The sequence below is a fragment of the Glandiceps talaboti genome, chromosome 3, assembly GCF_964340395.1.
Source record: "Glandiceps talaboti chromosome 3, keGlaTala1.1, whole genome shotgun sequence".
Taxonomy (NCBI): domain Eukaryota; kingdom Metazoa; phylum Hemichordata; class Enteropneusta; family Spengelidae; genus Glandiceps; species Glandiceps talaboti.
The window spans coordinates 19,103,692-19,127,387 of NC_135551.1; the positions used below are offsets into that span (position 1 = coordinate 19,103,692).

The 23,696-nt window shown below is 35.8% G+C and overlaps 1 protein-coding gene across 1 annotated transcript; it reads right to left on the bottom strand.

Annotated features, from left to right (window-relative positions):
• Positions 1-7,121: 7,121 nt before the first annotated feature.
• On the bottom strand, positions 7,122-23,281 carry LOC144433160 (inhibitor of Bruton tyrosine kinase-like). The gene is made up of 22 exons (XM_078121469.1): positions 22,955-23,281; positions 21,908-22,129; positions 21,127-21,323; positions 20,528-20,730; positions 19,748-19,919; positions 19,177-19,300; positions 18,492-18,687; positions 17,266-17,455; positions 16,475-16,580; positions 15,247-15,779; positions 14,480-14,684; positions 13,861-14,059; positions 13,259-13,376; positions 12,880-12,940; positions 11,930-12,165; positions 11,437-11,493; positions 11,171-11,245; positions 10,698-10,946; positions 9,144-9,302; positions 8,845-8,937; positions 7,942-8,074; positions 7,122-7,247 (listed from the first exon to the last, which is right to left on the bottom strand). The coding sequence occupies exons 1-22, from the start codon at positions 23,279-23,281 to the stop codon at positions 7,122-7,124; spliced, it is 3,981 nt and encodes a 1,326-aa protein (XP_077977595.1).
• Positions 23,282-23,696: the final 415 nt, after the last annotated feature.

The following is a 23,696-nucleotide window of genomic DNA, read 5'->3' on the forward strand; positions in this document are numbered from 1 at the left end:
ATTTATCTATTTAATTGTAACATGGTTCCTGGGCTCCCTGTGACAGGCCTACCAAATAACAGGCTTTCCCCAGGTACTCTGGTTTCTCCAGCTTCCAGCTTTAACACTAGGGCATTTGGGCACCACACAAGTGGCGACCATATTTCAATATCCAACCTTGACTGGATTAATACTGAAGTATATACTGTTATCATTGATTGGTTAATGTCACCTACCATGTCATTATGTGAGTTATCAAGGCATCAATGAAATTGTGGGCAAATGTTGGATTGATTTGATTGGTAGATTGATTGATTGGTTATGTTAAGTACCCTGTCACATGATCATCTGAGCAATCCAGACAGCACTAACATGCATACCTAAGTTATGTTCTTCTGCTTTTGATTGAGAAACAGACATGTTTTGAACAAATCACTTGTCCTTCTTCAGTGTCTAACTGGATCTGACAGAAATGATTCAAATTAGCTGGAGGTGTTGAGTCGCCAGAGGTGTGAAAAGGTTAACTTCAATATATGTAAATTCAGGTGTAAAAGTACTTGTCAGTTATGTACATCTAACTGTCCACCTTCCCTGATAATGTGATCACTTTACGTCACATACCCTGGTAGTCATCTGATTAATCAAGACATGGATGAAACTGTCAACAAAAGTTTTTATTACTGTAAAATATGATACAGAAAACTCCTCCTTGAGAGTCAATACACATTAATAAAAGTTTTGAGGTATGAATGGGAAACTGACCAGATTACTAAATAATGAAATGTCACAGAGCTCTACGAAATGAAAAAAAAGACATTAACCCCTTGGAAAAAATCACATCAAAATCCACATTAAACTTAAAGTAATAAATGGTTATTATTACATGACCATGGATTCTAATTACTTATGAGTAACATTCAGGTCAGGCCTTGACAAACTGTCTTTTTACTGGGCTAGGAGACAGGTCAACAGGCCTTGTCAAACTGTCTTTTTACTGGGCTAGGAGACAGGTCAACAGGCCTTGTCAAACTGTCTTTTTACTGGGCTAGGAGACAGGTCAACAGGCCTTGTCAAACTGTCTTTTTACTGGGCTAGGAGACAGGTCAACAGGCCTTGACAAACTGTCTGTTTACTGGGCTAGGAGACAGGTTAACAGGCCTTGACAAACTGTCTGTTTACTGGGCTAGGAGACAGGTTAACAGGCCTTGTCAAACTGTCTGTTTACTACACTAGGTGATAAAATACAATTACGTAAAAGACAGATTATCATAGAAAGGCACAGCCTGTATATGCAGAGGTCTTCTTTTTGGTTGAGTACAAGTACAGAAGGTATTAGTACATACTAAAAATTGTTTGAAATCAAATGTTCTTGTATTATCAGTAGAGTCATAAGTATTAAACTGACCCCCCCCCCCCCCCCCCCCCCCAATTTTGTTCCGGATCAACTTTTCCAATAAATCTACCCGACTACTATATTTCGGACTCATAATTTAATGCTAACCACCATTGGTCTTTACACATATACAAAAGGACTAGATAATCCTGATGATGGCATCTTTAGAACTGATTGATATAATAGAGATTGACATGTATGTTATTACAAGACACAATTCAACATGTTTTAGTAGTTCGAATGGAATTAAGTATATTTCAGTATGAAACAAAAATTTATTACAACCTCAAAATATTACTTAGACTGTGTCATACATTAGAGTTTCTTTGACCTAAAGAAAAGAAAATGCACGGTTGTCATGTAGTACTTCTTTGTATAATGCCTTGGCACACTCTGCCCAAATACGGCATGCTGCACTGTCCAAATATGGCATGCACTGTCCAATATGACACACTATGTCCAAATATGGCATGCTGCACTGTCCAATATGGCACACTATGTCCAAATATGGCATGCTTCACTGTCCAATATGGCACACTACTGGCATGTCCAAATATGACATGTAATGCTGTCCAAATATGGCACACTATGCCCATATAGGGCATGTCCTGTCCAAATATGGTAAGCTGGAGTCAAATATGGCACACCTATGCCCATATAGGGCATGTCCTGTTCAAATACGGTAAGCTGGAGTCAAATATGGCACACCTATGCCCAAATATGGCACACTGTCTAATTCTGGTATGTAGTTCATTCAAAGAAAAACAATACTAATGGGCTTCATGGCTCAGAGAACAAAACAATGCCCATAGTATATTGTGGTTGGCTAATCACAATAGGAGTACACAGCATCCTAAAAACAAACAATGTCCTTACTCTTATCTAAAAAGAAATAATACTGAAATAATTCTTTCAACATTTTTCAAACAACTGTCGTCTCTTGAGCTAAAAAGATTGCATAAATGCTGGGATATGCATCATACATTTGATGACTAGCATTCCCTCTATGTTATCATCATTGAATTCTTTTTTAAGTTGAAATTTTATTAACTCTTTTTTTTGTATCATGAAGTTCACAACATTCATAGAAATACACATAAATAAATTAATACAATTTGAGTTTACTGAAATCATTGCCATCTTGATTCAAAATTGCATGTCAGAAAGTGTGAGTGAGTCAAGAAAACTAAAGCAGATAGGACAAAATCAGGAACTACTGCAGATAGGACAAAATCAGGAACTACTGCAGCTACGACAAAATCAGCCTCGCCTTTGTTTCATTTAAATTTGACTTCATGTGTAGATTACAGATGGAATTACAGAGGACCATTTTCAATGAGCCTGTTATTTGACTAATAGCCCACAAACTTGTCAAGGTTTTAGCTCTTAGAAGCATAGAAATCAGTTCCAAGTTTGAAATTACCACCAACAGCTCTGCTAAATCTAATTGGATCTCATATGTAACCTTATCCCATGTGACTTAGGTAGTCAATTACATCACATGCCAGAAGATTAACTTAGATTTATCACAGCCGTTACTGGTATTTTCAAATTCACAACAGATTCCTGTGCTTCCAAGAGCAAAAACCTTGGCTAGGTGTGGAGAGCTTCTTGGGATAATAAAACCCACACAATTGTACACCTGACATATAGTCAAAAGCAAGGGGCAACGTGAAGCTACTACAAGATTGTCACTGATTGGATACTTTATCACTCATTAACAATAGAGCCAATAGATGTGCTGTTTTCCTTTGTTTTCTGACCAATCAGAATGAACCTTATAAAGCACTTCACATTATATGAAAATCAAAGACAAAGTTACACTAATCTTACAAAAGATTTGTTCTCACACATTTCGCAAAACAATTCATATGCAACAACTTTAATACAAAACACAATAGATGTATAATGTGTAAAACTCTGGCAACCGATAGGAGACCAAAACAATTCGTAGAATTTTCAAGCAGGGAAAATATCAAGGTCTCCTGTATGTTTCAATTCACATTAATGGAATATCGACATGTACAATTTATGTAGTACTTTGAAGGAATCTACAACTCAAATAAAATAGTAAAGAAGAGTATAAACTCATCACTCACAGAAATACAAATAGGGGAATAATTTTTTAGTATAATGCATACTTTAATCTTGATTGAAAAAAAAGAAGAAGTTGTGTTGATTCCCAAGAAAAAGACAATATTTTAACATTTATACGTCAGAGAAATTGACCTACTGCACTAACTGTAGCTGTCATTGGATTTGAACATTGTGTCAGTTACCAGAAAATCTTTATATAATTGGAATTTGGGTAATTTTTTCAATGTGGACACATACATGAAAGTAAACAGATAACCATAGCAGGAATTGAAATGAGATGTTGGAAATATGCAGATAGTATTTTTTGGTGCATTTCACTTTTGAAAATCTTTTATTCGAGTGAACCTTTGAAGACTGACACCTTTAATTTTGGATGCAATTACATAGACTTACAAGAAAGCAAGTCCTCAAGGGTTAACATGAGACTAGGTGTAATGATATATATAGTTTTGTCAACATGGCAAGGTATGTGCGCAAGAAGTAAATTGTTATACCTGAAGTTAAAAGGATACCAGACTGACTAACATTCTATACAGTAATTTTATGATATCTAGGCCTGTAACTATCACTTCATCAACATAGCTTGTACCCTTAACATAACCCTAATGTTACTTACTTATCTCCTTCATTTGTTTGGGATACAAAACAGATAAAACAGTTTTGCCATAATAGAATGTATCAAAGGTCCTACATTTAACTATTAAAGCCCTTATACTTACCAACTAATAGGTATTTAGCAACTGAGATACAACACAAAACAACAAAGATCATGTACTTAGCAACTAAAACGCTACAATTAGCAACTGAGACTCTATACTTAGCAAACTAAGACTTTATACTTAACAACTAAGACTTTATACTTAGCAACTAAGACTTTATACTTAGCAACTAAGACTTTATATTTAGCAAACTAAGACTTTATACTTAGCAACTAAGACTTTATACTTAACAACTAAGTCTTTATACTTAGCAACTAAGACTTTATACTTAGCAACTAAGTCTTTATACTTAGCAACTAAGACTTTATACTTAGCAACTAAGTCTTTATACTTAGCAACTAAGACTTTATACTTAACAACTAAGTCTTTATACTTAGCAACTAAGTCTTTATACTTAGCAACTAAGTCTTTATACTTAGGAACTAAGACTTTATACTTAGTAACTAAGACTTTATACTTAGCAACTAAGTCTTTATACTTAGCAACCAAGACTATACTTAGCAACTAAGACTTTATACTTAACAACTAAGTCTTTATACTTAGCAACTAAGTCTTTATACTTAGTAACTAAGACTCTATACTTAGCAACTAAGTCTTTATACTTAGCAACTAAGACTTTATACTTAGCAACTAAGACTTTATACTTAGCAACTAAGTCTTTATACTTAGGAACTAAGCCTTTATACTTAGCAACTAAGTCTTTATACTTAGGAACTAAGCCTTTATACTTAGCAACTATGACTTTATACTTACCCAAATAAAACCTTATACTTAGCAATTGAGAATCTATACTTAGCAACTGAGACTCTACACTTAGCAACTGAGACTCTACACTTAGCAACTGAGACTTTACACTTAGCAACTGAGACTCTACACTTAGCAACTGAGACTTTACACTAAGCAACTGATACCCTAGACTTAGCAACTATAATATTAGTACGTCATGGTGTGCATACGTACATGAGTAAATGTCAGTTTTGATATCCAAACAAATTGTAAACTGATCATGAATATATCAAGCTGTGAACAGTAATTCCGATCATCTGTAAATATTCTCCCAGTCCTACTTTTATTTTAAGAACTGACAAAATCACAACATCTCCTTTTAGATTTTTGATTTCGCAATACACCAATACAAGATATGTAACAACTTTGTAAGATATTAATTAAAGCTCCACTAGCTGTAACTGGAGTACTCATTTTTTTTTATCAGACAAGTGACAATATATTCACTGAAAATTGTTAGACATCGTACATGTTTATTGGAGGTCTAATTGGGGCACTGATTTTTGGGTACAGACCCAAAAATCAATTTCATTAGATTATTGCGCAATAGAATATGTACATTATGTGTTTACCCACAGACAAGTGACAATATATTCACTGAAAATTGTGAGACATCGTACATGTTTATTGGAGGTCTAATTGGGGCACTGATTTTTGGGTACAGACCCAAAAATCAATTTCATTAGATTATTGCGCGATACAATATGTACATTATGTGTTTACCCACAGACAAGTGACAATATATTCACTGAAAATTGTTAAGACATCGTACATGTTTATTGGAGGTTTATTTTGTCTATAAGTAATACATTCATAGGTTGAAATTATGTTCTAATTGGGGCACTGATTTTTGGGTGCGGACCCAAAAATCAATTTCATTGGATTATTGCACGATACAATATGTACATTATGCGTTTACACACAGGTGATTCAATACTGTTCAGGGTGTACAAAATTATGATTAAGATATTATATTTAACAAAAACAGTTTCAGAGAAAATGTTCCAGTTACAGCTAAGTGCACCTTTAATGTGTATAAAAACAAATAACGGGTCAATAGTTTGGAAAATTTGAAATTTCTAGATGACCGTCCTAAAACAGTTTTAAAAAATGCGCATACAATGTCATCAAGTTTTATACATGTATGTGTCTGATGATACAGTGACAATAAAAGTGTGAATTAACATTTATTAATTGTTCAACTTTTTGAGTAAATTTGGTTCAATTGTCCTGAAATATGTACACTAATCTGAGAGGGTTAACTACATCACTATTGTGGAAAGCAAGCTATTGGCAAACTAAGATAGACATAAACTAAAACCAATGTTGTTACATATGGTAGATGAAACAAAAAACACTGCCTTGGTTACCATGGTTACGTGGATTTAATCAAGCTGTAATCAAGAGAGCATAAAACACTGACTGATATTTTATAATGTATGTCCTTGTGAGTACAACTTGCTATCAGAGATGTCACTCTACTGTGACAATAGAGAGGTTTAGATACACGTTAGAACGCGTACGCCTACGGGAGCGTTATCGTGCAGGCGTACAAGTAATGACGCGTACAAAATTGTGTTTAGTTATGCGTTCCATAATTACAAGTAATGTTATGCAGTGGAATGTGAACGCGCGCGTTGACATCTTCAGTCCAGCCAGACACATGCCTTTGATTTCTGCAACTACCCAAACCAAAAACCAAACAATTAGTTTAAAGTTATGCTTCCGAACTTTGATATAAAAAATACGACATTTAATATAAGAAAATGACAAAAACTCAACACGTATTTACAGTTACGTGTAGACCACCATTTTGACGTAGCGTCGTTTGATACAGAACGCCTGAGTTGCTTCGAATCACGTGACTATGACGCTACACGTATAGAACACACGTAAATACGCGCATCTAAACCTCTCTATTAACATCTATTGATAGCTTTCATCAACATATTGTCACAAGTTTTAGTTTGTGTCTATGTAAGCTTGATAGATGATTTGTCAATGTTATATAAAACCTATGACAAAAATGATCATCCTCATACACTTGCTGGCATTTTGCTGTATATTTCCTCTTGTATAAATGATGCCAGCAAGTTTTCTTTTGCATATATACTTAGCAGTTCTCTTGACTACATTTATGTTTACTATTAAACACTCTTCTTCCATATTGGTGTTGCCATGGTACTGCTGACTCGTTCCACATGGATGAACTCTTCTGGATTATCAGTAGCTTTGTAGCGTATCAGCAGTTCTTGAATAGCCCTCTCTTCAATCTGGAGATTGAAAAGAATGTAAAGGTAACTGATGATTAGATTTAAAGGGTCAATGTATGGAAGGCTGACAGTAGATCACTGATGGTGCCGGTGCCTCATTAAAAAAGCTGATGTGGCATAACTGCAAATGTCTTGTACCAACTTGTGATGACATAATTGATGGTGCCTTGGAGGAGAATCCCAAGTGTTCGCTGACATCTTGTCAACATCATCACGGATATACTACTACTTTTCCGATATGTGATAACAGCCATTGACGTATAACCCCGACCATGCTGATGAGATGGTAGCGAAAATTTGGAATTTGCTTCCACTATATTTTTTGACTCTGTGAGTAGAAATTTTCATTTTGCACTGATGGCAATGTCTCACAACCATAAACCTCTACACTGTGACTGTGTTGGTAGTGATTAACTGTCCTTCAAACTATGATACGAATATAGCAACATATCAAAGTATAAGATGCCACAGATTGTCTCTCTTCTAGGCAAGGGTTTTGATTCAAGGCTCTTATAACAGTGTTATCATATCAGTGGAGCTATAAAGATTGCACAGGAATATTCTTTGGTGCAGGACTAACATTTTCTATAACTCTGTTAGAAAACTGTTTTTGATATCAAAATTTTCATCCTAATCTGAACTGGGCTTTTACCATTCTGTATACTAGTTCGTGGGTGATGTAAATAAAACTGACCTGAATCAGATGGAAAGGTTTCTTCATTGTCTTAGCTAGTGTTTCTGTCTGAGTGACTTCTGCCTCTAGGATATCAGCAAATCTAACAGTACTGGATGGTGGGGATCGTGGACTGGTAGGCTGTCTCCATGGACTACAGAGAGAAAGATGGAGGGAGGGAGGGAGGGGAGTGAGAGAGAGAGAGAGAGAGAGAGAGAGAGAGAGAGAGAGAGAGTGAGAGAGAGAGAGAGAGAGAGAGAGAGAGAGAGAGAGAGAGAGAGAAAGAGAGAGAGAGAGAGAGAACATTCAATCACTTACTATGATATCTAAATACATGCAACAGATTGTAATCAAATTGTATCAAAATCTGAATTCTGCTTCTGTAACAACATCCTATGATTGCTACAACACATCAATATGTCTTGAGGAAAACTATATACCTCACTGTCTATGGGAAATCACATTCAATATATCTCCATGGCAACACCATCAATACATTTCCATAGCAACATACAAAATGTATACCAATACAATGTACACAATCAATGACAACATGTATTGATACGTTTTTCAGGACAACACAAATCAATACAGCTCTAAAACATAGTAATTTCTTTCTATGGTAACGTCTGTTTATACATTTCCATGCATGACAACATACACCATGCATCTCCATGACAACATACATTGAGACTGATACATTTTCAGGCCAACATATATCAACACACCTTCCTCACACAAATAATTCATGTATAAGGCAACAGCCATCAATACATTTCCATGGCAACATACATAAATGCATCCCATACCATCTGTACATCTACAATCACAACATACACAATACATTACCATAGCAACATATTTAAAAGGTTTATTTCAGTCTCAGATTTAATCAATACTTCACATATGCATCTTTTGACTCACTTGATTGGTTCTACTGGACTCTGCGGTGACGGTGTTGGTACTGGTGATTTCTCTCCCTCTGAGGGCTGCCTTGTTCTCGATGAAAGACCCCATCTGATACAAATATATAAAAGTTCAAGTGAGACCTTGCAGTGTGGCCAAAAGTGTGACAAATCATGCCAAGTCTAAATCACATTTATTTATTTATTCTTTCCTGCATTAAAACTGATCAACTGATATATTTTGTAAAAACACATTGTCCTATTCAGGTGATACATCGAGGATTTCTAATGAATACTTGAGTCCTATTAACACCCTACCTGATTGTTTTCTCTCCAACAAAGATATTTTGAACAGGAGGAGAGGTTGCCATGGCAGTAGAAGCAGAATTCCTTCGATCAACAATTTTATTGCTATTCTCTTCATCCTCCAAGACATTCCGGAATGATACAGCAGAGGGAGACTTTGGTATTGCACCCCTGTAGTTCAAATCAAACTTTTAGTGGGTTGTACACATTATTACAATTCTCAGTACCTGTAATAGCATTTTACCTCATGCTTGAGGGTCAAAATAGAACAAGAAGGTCAATTTGTTCTTGAGCATGCCTATAGCAATACAGGGAACCATGTTGAGTGGAAATCATAATGCAATGCACAAAAATTATTGTTAATTTCATGATACATCTAGGTCACCATGGTAACATTCTGTTTCATGTGACAGAAGTTTAAAGTTATGAAAACAGTGACAAACTATTTTGACATGATCTACATGTACAGTTACAATTATAGTTTATTTGCCAAAGGTTTTTGATTTAACAACTAGCTCAACAAATAAATCTAAGTCATTTTAATAGCTCGCGCAGCGGCAGCGAAGCTGTCGCGAAGCGGCTCAATGACTAGTACGCATGCGCGTCGTATATACTATGCGGAAAAATTTGGTGGTTCTCCCAATGATGCATTGCGGCGCGCACTGACTACGCATGCGCCTTCCATATACTACGTGCATTCTCCACGCGCTACGGTATCATCGTATATCATAGGCGACATAACATCACCATGCATTGCAATATTGTAACAGTAGGCCTGTTGGCACGATTATCGTAACATTGTAACGAGTGTCGAGGCATCACTGTACCTCAAGGAGAAATTGTTACACTATTTGGCAGTTTGATGCGCGGCGGCATGAGATAAGGACCACTGATGACATAGTGCAGTTTAATTTCCGGGTTGTGGAAGTGTGGTTTTGACATTTCTATTGTCGATAATTGTGTTTTTTTTACATGTTTTAAAAAGAATAACTACTTTCCTATGTTTGTTGGTACAGTAACATTCCTAAATCATCGAGTTGAATTGTCCAAAGACCAACGTACGTTGGTGGAGGGTCTATGATAAGTTGGCTGATTGAAAATGAACAATATTAATCTAATGGCTATGATGTTTGAAACTGCATAGAGTGTTGACTTGCTTTACTTCTCGTCCATGTCAGAGAATTAGTTGTCATTCAATAAAATAAATGTTGATGGTCAATACCCCTGGAAAATGACCCAAATCAAGTGTATCAACCCTGGCCCAGGCAGCCGGTCACAAATGAATCTACCCTGCGCGAGCTTATGGGCTTTGTCTAGTTATGATATTACTAAGGAAGACAACATGTTGTGAATATTTCATAGAAGACATATTCAAGAATCAGGATTTATTCATAAATAATGTTCTGTCTACTTTAAAGGGTTTTGAATTACCATGGTGAACTGAACATAACCAAGCCATTGGCTTTGGAAGTCTATTTGCATGGCATTTTTGATAGCAAAATCCATTTTATAAACTCTGAGCACTTCCTAGACATACAACTTGTACAAGTATATCTAGTATCTCACCACGGATTCACTGGTACTTTAGGTATACTCTCTTTCTTCTCATCACTTCCAGTCTTCTCATTCTCTACATCTGCTTTTTTCTTCTCCTGTTGCTCTCTTGCTAACTTCTTCCGTTGTTTTTGAGACAATTTGGTTGGTGTTACACGAGTTGCAGTCTTCTGTACTGAGGGTACCTCTTTCAATTTGATGATGTCTGGTTGTATATTTCTTGGTGATGGTAATGATGGTGATGACGGAGTGTGAGCTCTGCTGGAAGTAGAGAGATATTTTGTACGTATGCTCTTTATTTATTTGTATTCATATTATTTGTTGTTAAATCCACAGGCCTGGTATATATCAATATAATTTTGCCACCAACATAATCTTCATCAATAATATTTTCAATAGTTAAGTAAACTCATACTCCAAATCAGTCTAAATTTACATGTGTGGCTCGTCAATGGACTTTGATTCTGTGTTTTTTTTTGCCTTACCTCTGTACACCCCATACTGTGGTACGACTTGCTGTATTTGGTATGGAAATAGGGGATGATTCTATCCTGTCTGGCCTTGTGTCCTGTTAAACAAACATATCATTTATTATTTGATGTGTATATGTGATTACTTGCATAGGTGCATACACATATTACATATTTTCTCTCTCATTTTAATGCAAATACACAAATATACATCACTGAAACTTGAACAGAGATTTACACATGTTGATTTATACGTCAGTTTTCATTGGCAAGTAAGTCACAGTAAATTTTGATATTTGGTAAAATCTGCCCTCTGACTTCGGCACTTATCTTTTTCTCTGAAAAGTTGCAAATTGATAACTGAAGCCACCGCTTCATTTACACAACTGAATGGTACTATTATTGGTTTTGGCACTGCAGTACAATATTGAAAATATCAATTATATCCCAATTTGCATATGGCACATAATCATTCCTGTCTGCAAAAATCATGTAAAAATTTGAATTTCTGTATGAAATTTGCTGTTTTTCATAAACATACGTAATGATACCATTACTCAATAATGACCAAGTGCCAATGTGAATATTACGGGCTATTTCAATTGCATGAGTGCTTGTGGTCTTTTCTTTTCGATAATATACAGCAAAATCATGAAGTACATAATTACCATAGTCCTTTCCAAATTTCTTGTTGGTTTTGACTCTTCTATATCAACTCCCTCCACAATTGCATCATGATTGGTTTCCATGGGAACCACACCTTCCAAGAATGACGTTTTTTCAACAGAATTCACATCATCTTTGTTGTCTGTACTGATGGTTCTTTTCCTTGATCTTCGCTTGGATTTAACTTTCCTTACTCTCGGATCTGGTGATGTGATTTCATACTCCAAATTGTCTCCTTCTGTTTCCATGGTGATGCTGAAGGCTTCATCGTTCTCTGTTGCTAGGATACAGACATTGTATCCCCCGGAATAAGGTGTAATCATTCTCTTCGACATTGCTGGAATCTACAGAAAGCACAAAGGCAAAATGTGGTTCCAACAGAAACAATTCTGGTTAACCATCTTACAGTTATTTTCAACGCTAGAAATGTCATGAGAAGAAGTCTAAGATGTGGGAAAAATGAGGGGCTACAAGAACATGACAGTCCCTGATGTTGTCAACAGAATGTGAATATAAAAACAACTCCATAAGTTTCTAAAAATTCCATGATTTGTAACAAAGTTAGAAGAATATTATGACTGCATGGTTGAGATGGTCACCAACTGTTACCATGAAACGCTGGGTTTACTAAAAGGATGCTATAGTCCTAAACTATCATCAGACACAAACACTTCTTGTTAAAGCTGTTTCCTAATACAGCACTCCAAGTGGTCAAAGTCATGATATCTTTTGTCTTTTCGGATAACAGGAAAATGGCAATAAAACAGCTAAAAATAAAACTTAACAAGTAAATCTGAGGTACTGTACAGGATTAATACATTTCTATCTACTGTTTGTATATGGGAGCAAATCAATATGATCAAAACCTTCTCAACCTATCTCTTGAACTTGCAAATGTAATTTGACATGTCCAAAGCAAAATGGTATTGTTGTGTCTACTAGTATTGGCAAGTGAGTAGCACTGTATAATAGGATGGGTGTATGGAAGTATGTGCCGGCTTGAATGAATGCCATGACTGGTTTTAAATGTGAAAGATACAGATAAGACCATTTCTTACCATTTCTCTGTAGGCTAAGGATACCTCTTCTAAGACCTCTTCACCAAGCACCTCTAGCGTTCTGTAAATAAAAAGTATAATACATAATTCTAGTATCGTGTAACTGTATGTTTAACATTTTCTTGAGATTGCTTAATACCTCATAATTCAGAGATATTACTTGTAGCAAACACTTCGATAAAAGTTTATGAAGTTAAATAGTAAAGACTGACAAACCTAATTCCTTAAATCAATAAATTAATGCTACACTGTGTCAAAAATGTTTGATTGGTCAATGAACAGATGTGCCGATAACAGTGCATCCAATCAAAGGGTAGATCTGACAAGGTGAATTCAATAACATTGCATCCAATCAAAGGCTAGATTTGACAAAACTTACCTCATTTCTAACAAAGTAGCAAGATTTAAATTGATAAACTGTATACAAGTACTCTTCAACTGAACTGCGTTATACACTGAGGCAAACTCCAGCAACTCTGCTACATTCTTTAAACTAACTGCAAGGTTAAGAGTAGAGATAATAGGTAACAGTATTAAGTTTAATTAATATCAAGCTACATGATATAATCATCATCATCATCGTCATTGCCATCGTCATCATCATCATCATCATCATCATCATCATCATCATCATCGTCATCATCATCATCATCATCATCGTCATCATCATCATCATCATCATCATCATCATCATCATCATCATCGTCATCATCATCGTCATCATCATCATCATCATCATCATCATCATCATCATCATCATTGCCATTGTCATCATAATCATCATCATCAATGAATAAAGTAAACAAAAACAAAACAAAATGTTCTATGACAACAACAACAACAACAACAACAACAACAACAACAACAACAACAACAAGGAGATATTATGGTGAGACTGATGCAACCCCTAATACAAAATATGATGCTTTAATAAGAAATGCACAAAATTTGTCATATTAGTTACAATATTCGCCAACTTACTGAGATCTGCCAGGGCGACTTCACAGATTTCTTTCAATCTTACTATCAATAGTTGATCAGCTACAGTCAATAAATTACACACTAATTCCACATTTTGACAATCTTTGAGAAAGTTTGCATCATCAGTATAAAGATAATCCAGTATGTTGATTAGAATATCGCCAGGAATAGGTAACTTCAAAGGACTGCTGGTTGAAGTCTATGTAAAATATGAAAAGATATTGTTAGAGTAGTATTTTCAAACAGAATTGTTGTAGCATTCATATGAAGCAAGAAGTTTATATAGTATCAGCTATCATTATTCTAGTCTGAATAAATAAATAAATAAATAAATAAATAAATAAATAAACAAACAAACAAATAATACCCAACCACCCACCCACAGTAAATGAACAACTTCACCGAAAACTGTAGACTCGGTGCATATTCTGGTGCTCTGTGTGTTATATAACAAGCCATGTGCAAGCCTGTAGTGACAGCAAAATTTATCTGATTAAGTTTGTCTTTTATAGTCCCTATAGTAATTAATGAGGTTGAGGAACTTATCATTAGGTGGTGGTTTTAGCACAGCTTGTGACAGCCAAACTCACAAGGTTGAAAGAATTGTATTGTAGTTTACCTCAATCCATCCACTGCCAAGCATACTGCGGAAATATTCCAATCTAGCGACGAGAACACATTTATGACATTCCACTGTAAGACCATCAGTTGCTTGTATACTAACATCACATAACTCCTTCTGTTTGTGTCTGTCAAATCTTAATTTCTTGAATGGTTTTCTCACACCCAGAACTGTACCATCAATAAACTTTGCATTGTCTAGTCTGCAGGGGACGAGAAAGAGAGAGAATGCAAAACAACAACACTGAAGTCATACACATATTGTTTTTTTAATCAAAACACACATAGCTAGCTCATTTACAAATTTTACCAAACTGTTGTAGTTGTCAAACAAACTAATGTGCCTTGTGGAACAATACCCCTGAAAATCAAAGTCTTTATTTTAAGTTCCTGAAATTTCTCCAAACTTTGCCATATGAAAGCTTGTTCCAAGTCCTCTTCACATATTAAAAGAACTTTGATGGGTTCATCATATTTTTAAAGAAAATAATAATCTGTTTCTACTCCCCCTTAGAATTTAACAGCTCAGTATTTGCTGGCCATATTGGATTCTAAATTGACATAATTTTAATATCATCTAGACTACTAAAAATCTGCAGGATAAAATTTAAAAAAATAAATTTGAAAAATTTAAAAAAAAAATTTTCAGGATGACACATAATTTTTTTCTTGATTTTAATGACTGGAATGAACTGTGGTTTCCTTGACAACAGTACCAGCAAAATATTAATATTTCAAAGGTGTATACTACAACAAACTATTTACCTCTTAGCCAATGCAGTGACTCCAAATCTCTTAGCTGTATCACTTAATGCCTTGACAGGACTATTCTCATTACTTCCTTCATTTTCCTCACTTTTCACAGACTTCTTTCTTTTCTTTCCAGACTTCTTGTTCTCGTTTTGTATTTTCTTCTTCTGTTCCTGGTAGACTTGGAAAGCAGACTTCTGCCTATCAATATCCCTAATGTTAAGTTCTGCTAATTCTGTTTCCAGGCCTAAATTCATACTGATATCGCTCATTTCCATCCCCTCATATCCCGGAGTCTGTGACGGCACAAACTTGTATCCCGGATTTAACAAATCGCAATCCTCCGTGTAGATGTACTGAAGCAATAACGCGAAAACATGAGGGTCAACTTTCTCCACGTCTATGACTTGTACTGGTCTGCCAGATGTTGAATCATATTTAACATCTGTACTGTCTTCCTCTCTATTCTGTTGCATGAACAGTTTCCTGAAGTAATCACTTCGAGAGACAAGGATGAACTTGTGAGCTGGGATCTCATGACCTTTGACCTATGACACAAGTAGAAAAGACAAGATCAGGTTTTTATATCAACTTTATAGAAATAATCACTACAAGAGCTAAACTCACATGAATTCATGAGATGGGATCGCCTGACTGTTGACAAGTCATCAGCTGGGAACCCATAACCTTTGACTTGTGAGAAGTCATCAGCTGGGACCTCATGACATTTGACCCATGCCAAGTCATTAGTTGTGATCTCCTAACATTTGACTGGTGAACAGTCATTAGCTGGGATCTCCTTCTCCTGACCTTTGACTGGTGAAAGGTCATCAGCTGGGATCTCCTGACCTTTGACATGTGATATGTGGAAAATATGAAATCTTACATATAGTTGCCTATCAAAGAATTCTCGTTAATAGCTGAAATAAAATTTTACTTCCTAGCTAGAAATAACAATCATTCAATTTCTTGGTCGACACCATGATTTTCGCTCTGAGTCTGAATACTACACATGCATTACTATGTACACAGACAAGTAACACATTACTTGTCTGTGCTATGTATGAGAATACGCTGATCTTCTTGTTCTATTTTGATCCTCTAGCATGAGGTAAAATGTTATGGCAGGTACTGAGAATTGCAGAAAGAAACATCAAAGTTCTGTAATGTCCTTCAATCAGATCACTGTGCCTCTGTGTTGATACAATACTTTTTAACAATAACATTTACCGTAGTGACTTACTTTGAAAACAATATCATGAATTGTGTCCATGCAGTCTGCTTCTTCCAATAGTACCTTGAAATGCGGACCAATATCGGTACTACTAACACTGGGTACATCTACCAAACTAGAAAAACAGTAGTATAATTCATTACATTGTGTCACTATTGCACTTTTCTTACATGAATACCTGTGTACATATTCTGACTTAGTTTTAAAGGGGAATACCATTCCAGGAAATAGAGACACTTTCATGAACTATGGGTTCTGCCTCCTGGAGAGTTATTTCATGATTTTACATCACCTACAATTACTTGCGATTTCAGGGAAACAGCACTTCTTTTTTTTTTAAATACCTGTGTATTATGACTGAATTTTAAAGGGGAACACCATTCCAGGAAATAGAGACATTTTCATAAACTATGGGTTCTGGAAAGTCATGTCATGATTTTACATCACCTACAACTACTTGCGATTTCAGAGAAACTTCAAGTTTGTGCCTGTATAGGCCTAAGGTATCTTTGCTGTAGGCCATTGCATCATGGGAATGAGCAGAAATAATATGTTTATGGTTGCACAGTTGTAGGGGATGTGCAATTGTGAAATTACTCTCCCGAACCCATAGTTTATGAAAATGTCTTTATTTCCTGGAGTGGTGTTCCTCTCTCACACAATTTCTCAAGTCTGATTACCTAAATATACATGTCTTGGAGACTTATTTTCAATATTTTCACTGATGTTCTATCACTTTTCTCTTTGTAAAACTCAAATATTAAACTAAGTTTCTTCAACTGGAAAAAATCTCAACCTACCTTGTCTTAGGATCGGACTGTAGAATAGCAAAATTGAGTCCAGCTGGATCTACAGCTACACTCACAGCTCTGTGTACGTAGGACAGACGGTGTAGGTTTATGTCTTCTGTTTCTTCTTTGTCAAATGATTCTGTATTGGCTGAGAGAACGGAACCATCTACTGATGTGGATTTAGATAGATTGGGCGTGTCTGTAATGACAATGAGAAACAATCACAGAGTCAAACGTTTTTATTATCTATAGTGCTTAGTAAGATTTTGGTGTTTGATTGAAGTTTTATCCCAATACGCAATTTGCTATTCAAATTGAGTATGCTCAGATGCAAAGGACCATGGGATTATTAGTTATGGTAATACCTAATCTTAAGTGATTTGAAGGATAGCACTGGACTGTAAGAGTCTGCGTAACTAAGACTAGATTATTTGGAGTTGTGATAATTATACCGTAATACCTAATTAAGGGTTATTGGATGGATAGTCTTCCTGTAAGGATCTGGGTAACCAAGACTAGATCATTTTTAGTTGTGGTAATACCTAATCTGGGGTGATTGGAAGGATAGCCTTCCTGTAAGGGTCTGGGTAACCTAGACTAGATTATTTGTAGTTGTGGTAATTATACCATAATAACTAATCTAGGGTTATTGGATGGATAGTCTTCCTGTAAGGATCTGGGTAACCAAGGCTAGGTCATTTTTAGTTGTGGTAATACCTAATCTAGGGTGATTGGATGGATAGCCTTCCTGTAAGGGTCTGGGTAACCAAGACTAGATTATTTGTAGTTGTGGTAATACCTAATCTGGGGTGATTAGAAGGATAGCCTTCCTGTAAGGGTCGGGGTAACCAAGAATACATTATTTGTAGTTGTGGTAATACCTAATCTGGGGGTCATTAGAAGGATAGCCTTCCGGTAAGGGTCTAGGTAACCAAGACTAGATTTGTTATGGTTGTGGTAATACCTTCTGGGGTGATCAGCGCGATAACCATCCTGTCACATTCAGATCTGAGAATTGTTTTAATCAAACCCAGTCGACTCTGGGCACATTCGAAACCAGACAACAGTGGTAAGAGACACACAAGCTAACTGCTAAGCTACCTACCTCAACGTTCATTCACATTTATCAATTCGACGATACTACATTTCCCATAATGCATCATTCAAGATAGTGAGTTTACAAGGTCAATTTTACTAAAGTGCATATCTTTTGTCATAAAACATATACACTATACCTCTTGGAGAGATTTGTCCTGTGTCAGACATTTTCCTCTTCTTCTTGTTACAGAAGTATCCCACGAAACCTTCGCCATCATTTGTCACAAACACTATGTTTTGTTTACTAAGTGCCATGTCCAGCATGAATATCTGACGACTGAAATTCCAACAACATTGCTTCATAGTACGATCAGACAGCTTCCAGCAGTACACCTTCAGAATATAAAGTGGTACTTTACATTAGAAACTTCCAACATGATGTTATGCAACAATACTTTTCAGGTTAAAAACTCTAAATCGAAATTAAAGCACAGCGAATTTTAACTGACAAAATATAAGAATCGATTTTATAGTCTGAAAAGATCCTGAAAGATTGCACTATTACTTTTCAGAAATTCATCATTTAGATGACAATATTGCTAGTCGGCGGAAACAACCAACCAACCATCTATCTGTACTTTGGTGTTTTCAACATTTAACCAACTGCATGTGTACTTATTGTAGTTTCCATTAACCATACTTGTATACTGCCCACATTTTTAATTTCCATGTACTCAAAAAAAATTTAATTACACGTTACTTGCTACAAACTGGTCACAACTCTTGAACTCTCTGAGCTATTTAAGAGAGGAGAGGACAGAGAGAGTGAAAGAAGAAAAAGGGAGAGGGTGAAAATTGCCAGTGTCATATAATAAGACTCACCTTGCCAGCAGCTTGGAGTGCTAGTATAGTTAGTTCATCACCTCTCTCTCTCTGTAAAAGTGTCTTGTCTACATCACAATCTAACACACCTCCATGTACAACTATCTTAGATATATTAATTTGTCTGATAATGATAAAGAAGAGAAAACAACTTGGGTTACTTTACATATTATTAATGCACTATCCCACATGCAAACCAAGTAGTATTGTATGTTCGAAGAGTAAATATAAAATTTATATCTCAGTTGTTCAACATGCACAACACATTAACATCATTTGTTCTGCAGCGTTCAAATTAAATGTCAGAACATCCAGAATCAATTTTATTTTTCGCCAATTTTTTTCTTAATTAAGCTGTTGGAGGTATAATCATATTTTGAGTTTAAAATTAGAACAGTGTATCACTTACATTGATATTATTTTCTGACACTGGTATTCCTGTAATACATATACTATATATCTCAGAGATTTTATATAAGTTGAAATTATAATACTGTAGTTACTCTGTATCACTTTGGTATTATTAGTACGTAGTCTCGCTGAGAACTGAAACCAACACTGTATAACTTACTTTGAGGCTATTTTCCGACACTGATATTCATGTAGTACATAGATATCTCCTTTGACTGTAGCAACTACTGTGGCTGCAGCACTAGCTGATAATGCTGATATCACTATATCTTTGTGATTCAATGCCAACACTTTCTTAGGGTAGGATATGTGTGTGTCTCCTTTAGGGAAACCTGTGAAAATAAGCCTTCACATTATAATCCATATGTCAAAAGTATTATTACATTTGGCATACATTGAACAGGCAATAAAGCTTTGAATTACGAAGCATTTTCTTTAGGCCTTTTCAGCAAGAGGGTTCAGAGACCACTTAAACTGCCTCTGTTTGTAATTTTAAACTATCAAGGGTTTTCAATTCCTCTTTGCTTCTTTTTCAAACCTACACAGTTTAAAGACCTATTTTTGTGAACATAACACTTGACTATGAGATTGACTCAATATAGTGTATGCACTACAAACACCATATTGAGCGACTTTGAGAGTGAGTGAGCGAGCGCACGCGCGAGAGTGAGTGAGTGAGAGTGAGTGAGTGATTGTTAGTGAGTGAGTGAGTGAGTGAGTGTGTGAGTGAGTGAGTGTGAGTGAGTGGGTGAGCGAATGTGAGCGAGTGGATGAGTGACTGAATGAGAAAGAATCAGTGCATAACTGAGAAAGTGTATGGGTGGGATGTGTGTGTTTTACAAGACTTCCATTGAACTTGAGCATAGTGGCTAATACATACAGAATCTAGTCAAATTTCTCTATAATTAGTATACATTGTACCATATGGAATGTTACTGACCTAATTGTCCAGCATTGAGTCCAAACGTCAACACGGAATCAGAGCAGTAGAGTACTGTATGGAACCGACATGCTTCAATGCCAGTGATTACTTTGCCTTTCAACACCTTGGCTAGTACTGGTTTGGGTGTCACACACTTAACCCCGAGATGGGACTGTCCCAACTGGTGACAGGAATTCCATCCACAGGTGAACACATTGCCTCTGTTGAAAAAAAAATATCATAAATATATACATTATGCTGTATACACTAGCAAGGTGTATTCAGTTACTTTCTAAACGGCATTACATGTACTCTAAAGCGAATTCAGAAATTCAAATACGTTAAACAGCACCCAAGTACCCTAGAGTGTTAACATGTGGAAACTGAAGTAGCCAGGGAACCCTGTGTTGTTTGTTAGGGTCAACTAAGCATCACCCTTCATACTACAGTAATCAGTTTTATTCAACTTGTAGTTATTTGTGTGCAAACAAAATAATCCCTTGGTATGGAAAGTTCATCAAAACACTGCAGACACTGGGCAGGTTCAAACCCAGACTGCAGTGGGTAGTGGCATGAAAGTTAAACTGCTCAGCAACCGATACCCCAACTGTTCTTACCCTTCCATCAACATGACTGTATGATCCCTAGCAGCTGATATCTGTTCACACTTCATATCAGCTATTGCTTCAATCAAATGTGGTGCCAGATAGGTCTGTTCATTGCCGTGTCCTAATCTTCCACCTTGACCATGACCACAACTATACACCTTACCATCATGTGACAGGAACACAGAATGGTATTTACATACCACTACCTGCAATGTACAATACAGGCTTGGATGGTTAGCGAGCATTGAATGGTAGCTAGTACATAGAAAGTGTCATCTTCGCTTGCTTGTACTAGGGTAATGCATAAAAAAGTGCATTAAAGTGGAACATTACACAGTCCCTTCTCTAGCTTGTACTCTATCTGTTAACAAGTATGAGTGGTAGTGCATTAAAAAAAAAGTCAATCTACACAATCTCTCCCTAGTTTGTACTGAATGGTACATGACTCTGACTGCATCCAGAGAGTTGTAATAGTTGCTTCCTTGAAGGGAATGCAGTGCCTTGAGCATTGGTGGCAATCAGTATGAAAAAACAACTAAACAGAGCAAAAAAAAAATATTGAAATTTGAATGCGAAAGTGATGACTTGATTCTTGGTAGTTCACCTTACTTGCTAGACTGGGACAAACACATATACATAGCAAAATGCAACTATAGAAAGTTTAGTGAGCTTGTGTGAGTAGTCACATTACCTAATATGTTTTAAATGTATAATATTCATTTACAAACTCTACAAAAAAATTTACAATCGTTTGAAACTCCATACTACATTGCGGTTATGACATTTTTACCTGGTTAACACTGATTCTCTTCTTGGCAAACTCTTCCAGTAAATCTGGATGTTTACGACTCTGTTGATTGATGTGACCCAGTGTAAAGTTGGTATTTGTACCCCATGTGTATACATCGGTAGGACCTGATGGTGAGAACTCTACGTAGTGAGGTTGGTCTTTCCTGATGATGTCCAATGGTGTCAACCCTTCTCTGTCAGGGACACTGAGACTACTTCCATGCTAAGAAGAAGAAGAATAACAAAGTAAACTTGTTGATAAAAACAAAGTGAAACACACCTATGAGATGAAAAGTAAAATTTAAGTAATATAAAGTACATTTAGTAGTGAAGGGTTAGGGATTCTTCTAACATTTGTGAAATGTTGAGATAGCTTTTAAGTAGTTACGTCAGTAGTGAGCATGCATGGCACTTTTGAACTTGAATCTGGTCTTTTATTGCATATTATTATTATTATTATTATTATTATTATTTATTTATTTCAGAATAGAAAAAAAAAATTCCATATACTGAAGAAAAAATAGAAAAGGGGAAAAAAGACGGATTAAAAAATCGTCTGGCCCACACATTCCACAAAGTGCTTTTGGTGACAATGGTGTTATATAAGACACTCGCAATAATCAGGTTTTGAGATGCCGAAATTCGTTGGTAAAAAGCACTTGTTTTTTTTCTTAAAACTTCATCAAAAGTACAGACATACATACTTACAAACAATGCACAGTTATAGACAGCTATACAAAAAGAAACACAACTGTGGGATCAAAAGTTAGATATTGAAAAGCACACAATATACCTTCCACTTCAGAAAAATTGTTAACTGATGAAAAAAATTATCTACACATAATCATTACTACATCAGTGTTATTACCAAAGTTTGGAAACCAGGTAACTCAGAATTGATCGAAACTTAATGCAGATCTGAAATTATTGATCAGAAATATAGATTTCCAATTCAACCTCTTGAGCACCCATTTGTATCTCTGATATAATTTGACACTAGAGGGCGCTATTCTCTGAAAAGTTCTAAATAATCATCACTATATCTTACATGTATCAGATGCAGTGCATTTGGTATCAGTCCATAAAAGAGACTTCGATGCAATGGTGTCCAGCCAGACTCCAGATCTTTGACTGTATAATCAGTTTTCTTCTCTGTTAATAACCAATCTACAATTTCCCATCTACGACAGGATGCAGCCATGTGCAGCACATTCCTCCCATACTGATCTGTGATGGTGTTTGAGTTATAACAATGGCCAAAACATTGCTGAACTTCTTCAAGATTTCCTCTAGTGACGACAGCCAGTAGGTGATCAGCATGTTGTAATGATTTACATTTCTGGGTGCAATCACAGTCTAATGACACAGTATCCATTTTTCTCTCTGCAATACAGTAATTGATTAATCAATCAATCAATAAAATCAACCAATCAATCAAACAAGTAAATTAATTACAGGGTCAGTCAGTCAGTAAATCGATCAATCAATCAATCAATCAATCAATCAATCAATCAATCAATCAATCCGTCAGTCAGTCAATCAATCAACAAAGACTGTGACATACCAAAACTGAAACATTGTTATGCTCTGTGATGCAGCTTGCCATGTGATCATTATACGGTACAACACTATGTGTGCTTCAGTGTACAAGTATGATTTTGTTTTAAAACATTGACAACAGTAACCATGGTAACATGTGTATAAAAGAGATCTAACAATTTGGATACTCTTTCAAATATATGTCAGTCTGTTTTTGACATAAACCCCTGTCTCCAGACTTTTTTGAATAA